The sequence below is a fragment of the Rhinolophus sinicus genome, chromosome 12 (genome assembly GCF_057876585.1).
Source record: "Rhinolophus sinicus isolate RSI-liver-muscle chromosome 12, RSI-T2T, whole genome shotgun sequence".
Taxonomy (NCBI): domain Eukaryota; kingdom Metazoa; phylum Chordata; class Mammalia; order Chiroptera; family Rhinolophidae; genus Rhinolophus; species Rhinolophus sinicus.
In genome coordinates, this window is record NC_142512.1 from 56,970,520 (window position 1) to 56,982,171 (window position 11,652).

General features: G+C 61.6%; 1 protein-coding gene across 2 annotated transcripts; it reads left to right on the forward strand.

Annotated features, from left to right (window-relative positions):
* The first annotated feature begins 2,482 nt into the window (after positions 1 to 2,482).
* SLC25A10 (solute carrier family 25 member 10) lies at positions 2,483 to 10,837 on the forward strand. Of its 2 annotated transcripts, none has more exons than XM_019735724.3 (11): positions 2,483 to 3,455; positions 5,865 to 5,984; positions 6,519 to 6,633; positions 6,755 to 6,803; positions 6,979 to 7,020; positions 7,850 to 7,893; positions 8,058 to 8,128; positions 8,435 to 8,527; positions 8,889 to 8,966; positions 9,585 to 9,641; positions 9,740 to 10,837. In XM_019735724.3, exons 1-11 carry the CDS (start codon positions 3,363 to 3,365, stop codon positions 9,839 to 9,841), a joined length of 864 nt encoding a protein of 287 aa, XP_019591283.1. In that variant the 5' UTR covers positions 2,483 to 3,362; the 3' UTR covers positions 9,842 to 10,837. The 2 variants fall into 2 exon arrangements, with proteins under 2 accessions (XP_019591283.1, XP_074176429.2); XM_074320328.2 differs by lacking the exon at positions 2,483 to 3,455 and adding an exon at positions 5,161 to 5,271.
* The last annotated feature ends 815 nt before the right edge of the window (positions 10,838 to 11,652 follow it).

The following is an 11,652-nucleotide window of genomic DNA, read 5'->3' on the forward strand; positions in this document are numbered from 1 at the left end:
AGCATCCACTGGTTCCTGTGACCCCCAGGGGTTCACCCCCTCTGGCCTGGGTCTTCAGGTCCCGCCCCTGGCTCCCTCCCTTGGCCCTGTTGGAAGAATGACCTGCAAGCTCTGTTCTGTGGGACCAGAGGAGGGTCTATATGGCTAGGAGTGCCACCTCTGGGTGGGACGGCTGCCATGTGGGCCTTCCCAGCACACCCCACACCGCCTAGGGTCCTCTCCTTCACCAGGACACCCTCCTGGGCCTTTTGTAGGAAGGGACCCAGGAGCAGGCAAGGCTGCTTTCTGACCCAGAGAGCCTCACTGGCCAAGCCTGCAGCCACTCTGAAGAGTTAATGATTCTCCATCGGCAGATCTCTGGGTGTGTCTTCTCTCCAGCAGGTGGCTGCTGGGCCGCTGGGGCTAAGGGTGGCCTGCTGACCCAGCTGCCTTTCCTGGGGGAAGGGAGTGGGCCGAGCTCACGGACAGCCTAGACCTGCAGGGTCTTTCCCGGGGAACCAGGGTGACAACTGGGACAGTGGGGCCATCTGCTCCATCCTGGACTTGTTGGGAGTGGCTGCTCAAAGCCGGTGACCCTGCGCCTCGGGCCATCTGGCCAACCGCATTCTACCTCCAGTGTGCCAGGCTAGGACGGTACTTGAAGGTGTCTACTTGCCCTCCACCCAACCGCGCAGTCAGATACCTGAAGGTGCTATGCAGACCCAGGCTTCCTGATGGGGGCCCTGGCCTGCCACCCCAGCTCCCCTTGACCTGCAATGCAGGTGGCCCATAAAGAAGTGCCTCAGACTTGCTAATGGCCCTGCCCCTGGGGACCACCCTGGTCCTTGGAGCCCCCTCGCCTTGGCCCTTAGGCTTCTCACTGGGAGGTGGGTCTGCTGTGTGTCCTGAGTTGCTCTGTTAGCGCCCAACCGGTACCTTACAAGATCTCGACAGATCTAAGTCCGAGTTAATATTCTGCACCTGTCCAGGCTGCTGAAATGGTCATGGGACAGCGGAGCCAGAGCTGGAGCTGATACATGCTTTTTGCCCCCACAGACCCCGTTCCAGGGACCTCTGTGTCTACCAGCCCACCCATGTGGCCCTGTCCTCCCTGCCCAGGCACCAGGAAGTGTGCGAATGCCACACAACAGAACCCAGGCCCCACCTGAGAGCCTGGGGTAGCCCTGTCCTGGGGCCTGGGCCTGTCCCATGACCCCATCACTCCTGACCGCTGAGCTTATGCATAGGTCTGCCCGATGGTCTGAGATCTCTGCTGGGGCCTTTCCGAGTTCCCTGACCCTCAGTCTCCATGCATTTCCCACCCCCAGGATTCTGACTGCTTTCTCAGGAGTTTGCATTTCAGCTGCTGCGCTTTACATTTTCAGTCTTAAAATACCTCTTCAGTTCCCACTCGTAAGCCTCTGCCATCCCTTCCCAATTTGGGATCAGTCTTTGTTCTGCGCAGAGCGAGCACTGGGTTCCCCTGCCAGCAGCAGTTCAGGACCCGGACTAGTTGTGCTCCCCACTACCCCCTCAGGGCCTGGACCCCTGCTTCCTGGGCTGTCACAGTCTCAGGACCCCGAAAGTCTCTGTCACTTCTACTTCACCTACTTGTTTTCTTTATAGTCAGGAGCCAATGATGTCACCCTTGGGCTGATCACAACTGGGACACCTAGTTCACTGGGTGAGACTGGTGCGGGCAGGGAGTGAGCTCGGTGGACGTTGCCCGCTCCCCTGGGATTCAGCCTGGGCCCTCACCTGCCACATCCTAGTGGGCACGTTAGCTCTGGTTTTTCAAAAAAAGTGCTATCTTTTAAGTATTCGCTGTGAAAGCCACCTACCTGCTGGGTGACATTTTCACATTTCCTTGTGGAGTTTCCTGTGTGTCTCCCACCCTCCCCTCTGGTTTCTTCAGAGAATTCCTGCCACTCTCCTCCCCCACTGTGCTCCCATGCCCCCCCAGCCTTGTTTTTACCTACTTTGAATTCTCAATCCCGTCCTCCCCTTCAGATAAGGCAGCTGCCCTGTGGCGGACACTCCGACCCTCCAGCCCCCACATTTCTGGGGTGGACACCATCTCCGAGGCCAGCTGTTCACTTCCCCAGCTGTGGACCTCAGGGTCAGAGGTCTCCTTGGGGTCCTAGAAGATCCAGCTCCTGAGTCTCTAAGTGGCTGCTGTAGGCAAATTGGTTTGTTCACACATCCTGTGCCTCCCACACAGCTGGAGAACCCGGGTGCTCCTAGGTTCAGGGGACCAGGAGTGGTTTCCCCAATGCCCCTCCCCCTTCTCCTTGGGTTGGGGGCTGCAGTGGCCAAGCTGGGTCCTAGGTCCTTCCCTAGGGAAGGGGTATGGCTCCGGCCCCTCTGAGACTGTAGGCTGCCCCTGCAGAGAACCCTGGGTCCCAGTGGCTCTGCCTGAAAGTGGCTCTGGAAACTTGGTTGGACTTCACTTTGCCCAGCGGCTGCGCCTGCGGGCTAGGAGCTCACGTGCACTTCCTGTTGTTTGCTGGGAGGTGTGGGGCGCGTGGGAGACTACACGCAGGTGGTAGCCTCCTGCCGGGGCCAGGCAGCGGCAGGCAGGGAGCCCAGCCCAGGACGCCGAGGCCCAGAACTCTGCCTCCTGGGCCTCCTCCAGGGTCGCTGCCTAGGGTTGGACTTTGCAGGGAGTACCGGATGAGGGCAGTCTCTGGGGGTGCAGGGACGGCTGGTCTCAGATTCGCCTTTTGCCCCTAGTTTTCCCGCAAGCCGCAGTCTGGCCCCAAGGCGGGCTTCTACCACTTCTTGCAGCTGCACGTGTCCAGGGCGGACCCCGGGGCCTGCGTGGCGGGGGTGGGCACTGGGTGCGGGTTCAGATCCGTGGCTAGGCGGGCTGTTTGCAGAGGCCGGCCTCCGGTTGGCGGTGGGGGGGGAGGGGGACTGGCAGAGCCCCGAAGCCAACCCTCGGCTGTGACCTTCGGGGACGTGCGCTAGGTGTGGTGTGGCCCTGGGGGAGGGCCAGCTCAGGGTGGGGAAGGGACGCCAGATTCTTAGGGCCAGTAGGACAGCACCACGCAGTAGGCTCTCTGGGATCCGCGCCGCCGACGAAGGTGGGCGGTGGGACCCACCCGGCTCGGCTGCTGGGCCGCGGCCGCTTTAAGGCCCGGGGCCCGCCCCCCACGTCCCGGGGCGGGGTCTCCCTGGACACGCCCCCGGCGCCAGCCGAACCCCCGGGTCTAACCACGCCCCCGGGCCGCGCGGGCGCTTTGGTGTGCGGGGGGCGGGTGGCGAACTGCTTTTTGAACCCGGCGCGGGGGTTGCGGCGCGCGCTGAGGCCGGGATCTGGATCTACGTCCGGGGCTGGATCGGGCCGAGAAGCCGACGCTCCCCGGCGTCCGCGTCCGGGTATGGAGGCCGAGACGCGCGTGTCGCGTTGGTATTTTGGGGGGCTGGCCTCATGTGGGGCCGCCTGCTGCACGCACCCGCTGGACCTGCTCAAGGTGAGAGCGGCGTGGGCCGGGCGGGCGGAGGGTAGCGGCCGGGCCCCGAGCACACCCAAGCCACCCACGCCCGTGGGCACTGAGCAGCCTGACTCTTCCCCGCATGGAGGGGGTGGGAAGAGGTCGCCCAAGGTCTGCTGAACCCCGGCTGGAACAGCTTCGGTGCCCCGCGCGTCTCAGCCCGCTCCCGGTGGTTGGTAGCCCTGCGCTTTACTATTTGTGTGACCTTAGACTAGTCACTTGGCCTCAATGAGCCAATTTCTCCTGGCAACTCTGAGGGCCCTCGTTCTACCTGGTTACACAGTTGAGGGGTGGTTCTGTGGGGTGCCTGGGCTCTAGCACACCCAGGGCATGGACCGAGCGGCCCCCCCGCCTACTGGGATCCTGGCACACACTGAGGGAGAGGGAATGAAGGATGTGGCCTGGGTGAGTGGGGTGACATAGGCACCCTGCTTTGGGCTGCTTCCATCTGGACTTAGTGGGACCTGGAAGCCACGGGCCCTGCATGCATGCGGGACCTGCTGGAGGAGGGTGTTTCTCAGGGCAAGAAACATTCACACTCTTTTACACATTTTTTTAAATGCTCATGGGGCAGAATAAGACAGAGCTCCCCTTGTCTCTGGGGCCAGCCAAGGGGTTTGTTTTCTGCCCCTGTCTCACCACAAAGAACAAAGAAGAAAGGGCTAGAGGCACAAACCATAGCCTGCCCAGAGGGCCCACCCCAGGGAACTTGCTCTGTGTCATGTGGGGCCTGTGAGCAAGGGGCAGCCACCTGGCCACCCCTTCCTTACCCCCACCCAGAGCTGTCTGCTGGCCCCTGGGAGGGATTGGCTCCTGCGGCCTGGGCTGACCTGGAACCCAGCCAGGCACCCTGTGCCTGAGGGCGAGGCTCTTTCAGCCGCATTTCTGCTAAACAGGAGATCGCTTCTCTAATTAGTAAAAATTCCACCAGTAAAGGCAGGATTAGCAGATGTGGGGCTGGAGCTTGTAGCCCCATTGGTGTGCCCGAGACCTGGCTCGTCCTGGGAGTAGCCCCAGGGCCCGAGAGATGGCCTGGCAGAGCAAGGCCAAGCCTGGAGGGTGCTCTGACCCGCAGAGAAAGGGCCTGACAGTGAACAGGAAGGGGCTTTTCTGTTTGGGGAAGGACGAACGACTCCTAGCGTCTTTTATTAGCTCTCCAGATGGCCACACAGGTCCACACGCTGCCCACCCACCACCCAGAGGGGCAGCTCACTGTCTCTGACCAGGAGAGGGCACAGCCTCCAGGGGCCCTGGGAGCCGTCCTCCGCCAGCACTACCCTCCTCACTTGTCCATTGTCCAAGGCCCCTTTGGGCGTCACTGCCCCTTGCCCTGCCCCAAGGTGCTGTTCTGCTGCAGAACTTGCCAGGATGGGTCAGGGGAGGCAGGCGCCACAGGAGCGTGGCAACTGGTCGGGGAGCATGTGGCCCCATGCTGGAGTGTGGAGTCTGCCTTGGAGGGAGGCCCTGGCTGTGGTTTTTACCTCTCAGCATAGTCATTGGAAAAATTATTTTAAAGCTCCTTGATCTTTCTTTGCCTCATGTTCTGGCTGGGGCCTCACCATCTCTACTTGCTTGGACAGGAACTGCTGCCCTTGTGGCCGCCCTGTCCCTGGGCCCGATGCCCACCGTCCTGCCCGGCTTGGCGCACGTAGCAGGAGGACAGCCTTTGTGGTATCAAGCTGGACACCCACCCCTGCTGCCCTACCACCCAGAGCCCCTAGGCAGAGACTGAAGGAGGGGGTCACCCACTGAGCTCCTTAGTCCTCACAACATGCGGAGAGAAACTGAGGCGCGGGTCAGTAACCTGCCCAAGCAGGCCCAGCCAGGTTGTGACTGTCAGAGGTGGCCTTTCCCCTTCACCCTGGTGAATCCTACCTGCCTCTTCCAGCCACTTGTTTGTTTCTTGCGGCCCTCTCTGAGTCCCTATAACTTTGTCTCTCCTGAGAAGTGGGTGTGGCTAAACAGAGGGGCTCTGCAGTCACCCTACGGGCATCCTGCCTCAGTTTTCTCATCTGTAAAATGGGGCTGAGGATCCCTGCCCATAGCAGGTGCCTCGAGGACTTGGAGATGTGTGTGGAGTGTTTCTCATAGGCCTGGTGGGTGCATGAGTCACCTGACATTGTCACTTGTAAAACAATAGTGTGGAACAGGTTGGTGCCCAGTGTGGTGTGGCATCCCACCTCCACCCCCCATCTGGGTGCCCCCAGGAGACCTCTCTGCCTCCCCATGCCTCGGTTTCCCATCGCTAAGTGGGGGTGCAGTAGCACCTGGCTCTGTGGGGGACCTTGTCTGGGCAAAGGCAGTAGGCTGTGGAGGCGCTCTCAGAGCAGCGCAGGCTATGGGGTCGGGAGGGCGGCCACCCTGAGCGGCTGTGACCTCTCCCCACAGGTGCACCTGCAGACGCAGCAGGAGGTGAAGATGCGCATGATGGGCATGGCGCTGCGGGTGGTGCGGTCCGACGGCGTCCTGGCGCTCTACAACGGCCTCAGCGCCTCCCTATGCAGACAGGTGCCTCAGGGCCCCCCACCTCCCAGGGTGCACCCCCATCGGGCTCCCGTAGGTCCTGACCCCAGAGCCTACAGCTGGTGTCCCCCAGGCCACCCCTCCTACCCGCTGGGGGCACCCCAGGGCCATTGAAGCAACTTTCTCCTTTTCAAGGCTGCTTGGGAGGAAGGAGCCCCGAGGCACAGGGGGCTGGCGACCCTGGGTGGGCACAGGGCATGGCGGTGTGCGGTATGCTGCCTTCCACCTTCCACAGGGTCAGTCAGCCCTGCTCTCATAGCTGGCCTGAGATGCCACTTACAGATGGGGAAACTGAGGCCTGGGGAGGGAAAGGAGAGGGTGTTGGGCTCTGGACTCAGCCAGCCCCAGGTGTGCAAATTGGCTCAGCCACTTGCTGGCCACGTGGCCTTGGGAGGTTTCTTGATGTCCCTGTGGTTCCCAAGTGATGACCGTGTGCCTGGATGTCTGGGGTGGGGAGGGCCACAGGGTGCGGTCGTGCCCAGCACCGTCCCTCCACTTGAGCTGGGCCCCGTCCCCCAGATGACCTACTCCCTGACTCGGTTCGCCATCTACGAAACTGTGCGGGACCAGGTGGCCCAGGGCAGCCAGGGGCCGCTGCCTTTCTACAAGAAGGTGTTGCTGGGCTCCGTCAGTGGTGAGCAGCTGGCGGACAGGGGGCCGGGGGGCGGGAGGGAGGGCAGGCGAGGGTGTGCTCAGGCGGGGCTGCCAGGGCACTGCGTGTGCTCACATATTGGCTCCTGCGTCTGTCGCCCCAGGCTGCATTGGTGGTTTCGTGGGCACTCCTGCGGACATGGTCAACGTCAGGTCAGTTCAGTTCCCCGCGGTCAGGGTCTTTCCTGTGTCCCCTGAGAGGGCCAGGGCTCCGCCTAGACAAGCCACTCAGACCTTGGCGTCCTAGGCATTGGGTGGGGGTGCCGCCGGGGCCTGTGGGCGCGTGCCTGGCCCCTGCCGTCTGCCTGAGCGTGTGTGGTTGTTTCAGGATGCAGAACGACGTGAAGCTGCCCGCGAACCAGCGTCGGAAGTGAGTTGGGGGCTGACCCCGCCCTGGGCTGTGGCTGGTGGGTGCAGGCCTAGGCCAGGGAGGGACTCCCAGGGGCCACCTCACCTGTGGGCCACCTGGTGGCTGCCGTGAGCGTCTGTCCTGGAGTCATGAGGGGACCCCGGGACCTCTGAGTCTCCTTGTGAAGGAATCTGGGATTGGGGCTGGATGGCAAGGCCCAGGGGCCCGTCACTTGCCTCTCCTTCTGCCTGCACCATGCACACGTTCCCATGGAGGACACTTTAAAGCTTAAATGAGTTTGGGCTTTTCAGAGGGTTTCAAAGCTGGATTTTTTTTGTGTGATAAAAATGCCATTTTTCATGAAACCCAAGACACTGTCAATTCTAAGGCTGTTTATGGATAGACACAGCACTTCAAATCCAGGCGTCAGCGTCAGCTCAGGTGAAACGTGGCTGCACGCCAGCCCATTGTCCACTGTCTGGCCAGGGCAAAGGCCATGGGGAAGGCCGACTGAGTGAATGTGGTGGGAAGGGGCCAGGCAGCAGGTCCCATCCTTCCGCCCTCGGTAGCAGCCCACAGACAGGACCGGCGTCAGAGCTGGCAGCTCCCCAAAGCACTTGGTGCCCAGGTGTTTCCTTGTGGAACCCAGTGGAGCATCAGGTGCTGAGGTCCCTGAGTGGGGAGACTACTCTGAGCTGTCAGAAGAGGCTGTTGTCCCTTGGCCTCTGCGATGCATCTTGAGAGTCTTGTGGCCTGTGATGAGGGCGTGGCTCTTCCCAGGGAGGACCCTCCCCAGGGAGCCTATGGTCAGGGAGAACCTCACATGGGCCCATTCTGTGTCCCCTGGCAGCTACGCCCACGCCCTGGATGGCCTGTACCGTGTGGCCCGAGAAGGTGAGAGGAGCAGGCCCTTTGCATGGCAGAGGTCTGGGGCAGCCTCCAGCCAGGACCCAGGAGAGGGGCCTGGGGAGGCAGAGGAGGGCAGGGAGTGGTGTGCAGGGCCTGGGGAGAGGCCTGAGGGATTTGGACAGGCACCCAACACCCCCTTTCTCTGACAGAGGGTCTGAAGAAGCTATTCTCGGGTGCGACAATGGCGTCCAGTCGAGGGATGTTAGTCACCGTGGGCCAGGTAGGGCTGCTGGGGGTGGACCTCTTGGGGGAGCATCTGGGGAGCCCTGCCCAGTCCTCTGAGAGGAAGGCAGTGGCCACGGACCACAGGTGGGCACTGGGGAGGTGGGCACAGGCAGGGCAGGTGTATGACCTCGGGCAGGCCCCTCCCTGTCTGGGCTTCACCTGTCCACCCAGTTACCATGACCATGTAGGTAACTGCAGAACAGGTGCTTGATCAATCAGGATGGGGTCGTTGTGGGCTGCTTTCTGCTTTCCCTAGAGCTGGGGGCCATCCCTTGGTCCCTGACCCCCCACTCCCCCACAGCTGTCCTGCTATGACCAGGCCAAGCAACTGGTGCTCAGCACAGGGTACCTGTCTGACAGCATTGTCACACACTTTGTGGCCAGCTTTATCGCGGTGAGTGCCAGCGTGGCATGGCATGGCGTGGGTGGGGCCCCAACCGACCAGCCTTGGGACCGGAGGGTCCCTGACAGGGCCGGGGCTCATAAGGCAGGAGGCTCTGGCCGAGTCTGGGGCGGGGGTATCCCTCTCAGACTGCAAAAGTGGGTGCCAGGGCTGGGAGAGCTCACGGGACCCCGGTGCCCAGGCTAGGGTGGTTCCTACTGTCGCCCCTCATTCCCGGACCTGCAGCCCTTGGGATGCATCCTGGGGGTCAAGGCCAGGGGCTCTTTGGGGCAGGCCTCTGGGAGTTGAGGGGTCCTTTGCACCCTGCCTGGCAGGGCCATTGGTGACGCTTCCACCCCCCCATTCCCCCCAGGGTGGATGTGCCACATTCCTGTGCCAGCCCCTGGATGTGCTAAAGACCCGCCTGATGAACTCCAGGGGCGAGTATCAGGTCAGTGGGGGGCTGGGTGAGGGACCGGGTGGGGGCCCCCCCTCACCCCGCTGCTGCCAGGCCCCGTGGCCGGGTAAAGCCGTGTCCTTGTCCTGGGATGTGGACAACAGCTGTTCTTCCTGTGCCAGTGACCACATCCTTTCCAGTGGCCGTCCCCAGCTGCCTCCGAGCTTGGCCCTGTGTGTGCTTTTCAATCATTATTTGACACGTCGTTCACAGAGGCTGCAGGGTCATGACATTTCCCACCTGGGGCTCCCACAGTGCGCACGGCTCCATGGTCTTTCTGGTGCTGGAGGCCTCACCAGGCTGTCAAGAGCCACCCACACACCTTGGGCACCCGGCGGGGCAGCCTGCCACTGGGTGCGCCTTCAGGAGTTCTGGCTTTGCCTCGTCAGCAGTCAGGCGGTCAGCAGGCGGGTGGCTGTGACCTTTTTGCTCACATGTTTTCCTGGGTTTACCTTTGAACGTTCCAGGCCACGCTCTGCACTAGTCATCCAGGTTACACCCACGTGTTAGCGAGCGGGGCCACTGGCCAGTGCCAGGGAGGGGTGTTTAATTTGTGCCTTTTGAGTGAGAAGCAGCTTTTCTTTTTATTGCTTTATTTTTCATTTTCTGCAGGGTGTTATCCATTGCGCCATGGAGACTGCAAAGCTGGGGCCACTAGCCTTTTACAAGGTTCGGGCATTGTGGCTGGGGTGGGGGCGGGGCGGGGGGGCTGGGCTGGGGTCCCTTCCCGGCTCTTTTCATTTTCCACTGCTCCTTTCCCCACCCAGGGCCTCTTGCCTGCTGGCATCCGCCTCATGCCCCACACCGTGCTCACGTTTGTGTTTCTGGAACAGCTTCGCAAACACTTTGGTATCAAAGTGCCATCCTGACGGGGCTGTGGGAGTGGGCTGAGCCGTGCCCAGTCCCCAGTGCCAGCTTCTTCCAGAGTCCAGATGAGCTGAGTGCTGCCCTGAGCCCAGCACCTGCCCGCAGGGCTCCGGCCCCCCCTCATGCCTGGATGGAGCTCCCTCCAGTGACCACAACCCCCCCAACCCCTGTAGCTTCGCCTCCACCTCCCACCTGACACCTCCCCCCCAGCTCTCCCCGCCTGCTGTCCTGGCAGCCCTGCCCTGTGCGTTGACAACTCTCTTGGAGGGGAGGTGTCCAGGCCCCATTTTTGGGTTTCCTCCCCAGTAGGCAGTTAACACAAGGCAGGAAGGCGGGCCGTCCAGGCTTTCTGGGGTCCCCTTCTCCTTCTCTGGCCCCCAGGGTTTCCTCTCACTGAGCAGCTGCCTGAAGGTGGCTTCCAGCAGCACCATCTTCCAGCAGCTCCCTTGAGGACCTGGGTGGCAGAGTAGGGGCGCACACTCCCGGCGTCCCCCACCAAAGTGCGTGCATGTGAATTTCTATCCTAGGAGAGGGACCATAGCTTTTCTGACATTCTCAAAGGTAGCTGTGTCCCCGCAGCTCCTGGGCCAGTAAACGGAGGCAGGGAGGGTCTGAGCACCTCTCCTGCACCAGCCAACCCCCAGTTGCTTTAACACTTAAGTTTCACCAAAAACCTCTCGGAGCCAAGAGGCCGCTGCTGTCCTCAGGGAGTGTGCCGTGTCCCTCAGGCCATTTGTGCCCTCCCTTCCGTTCCCTGGGCAGAGGTGGGCCGTGGTGTATCCTCGGGGCCCCTCTCTGTCGATGGTGGTCACCCCCAAGGCCCCAGCAGCTGATCAGCCAAAACAGCACCGCCCAGGTTCTGCTGCCAAAGCAGCCTGTCCCCCCACAAACGCCGCTGGGGACTGTGTCCATCTGTTTCCCTGGGCCCCTTTGGGATGGTGTCCCTACCCCAGCAATGGGCCTGTTGGCAGGGATGCTAATAAAGGACAGTGAACTGCTTTGAGTCTGGTCCTTGCATCCCAGCTGCTCACTGGTCTGCGAGCTGCCTTGCTGTTGGAGCAATGAAGAGCCCCCTCTGCACCCTCCATGGAGGGCTCTCTGGTTTATGGGGAGACTGGGCCCAAAGGGGGAAAGAAGCCACAGCCCTGACTAGATACATGGAAAGGCCTGTGGGCAGAGGAATTGGGGGTGCTGGGGCAGCAGCAGCCCGAAACCAGTCTGCGGGGCAGGGCATGCAATTTGAGGGGTGTGGTCAGTGTTGAGTTCCCAGATCCACGTCACCACAGGCCCCACAGGATCACCCCTTCCCGGCAAGCCCTAGAGGGATCCCTCCCAGCTGCAGGAAGTGCTCCATGAGTCAGCCTTGTGTGCTGACTGACTGTCCAGCAAGCCCAGAAGAGGCTGGGGAGACCCTGGTTCCCTGGAGTGCAGACCCTTAGGCTGGACGGGAGCTGGTGTGGGTATCTCCCTGAGGCCTTCTGACGTCCCAGGACAGGTGGAAGCTGCCCCAGCCAGGGGACATGCAGGACAGATGGTCTGTCAGCAGCCAGTTCAGACGTCAGGACCCCTAACACCCCAGTTCTGGAGCAAGGAGCATTCAAGTGTATATAAAAAAAAGGATTTTAGGTGGTGGTGATGGTCGCACAGCCCTGTGAAAATATTAAAAGCCACGATATCGCGATGAAATCGTTTAAAAACAACCAGCCTCTGGGCGGCTGGATGGCACAGTTGGTTAGAGCGCGAGGTCTCAACAAGGTTGCAGGTTCAATTCCCACATGGGATGGTGGGCTGCGCCCCCTGCAACTAAAACTTC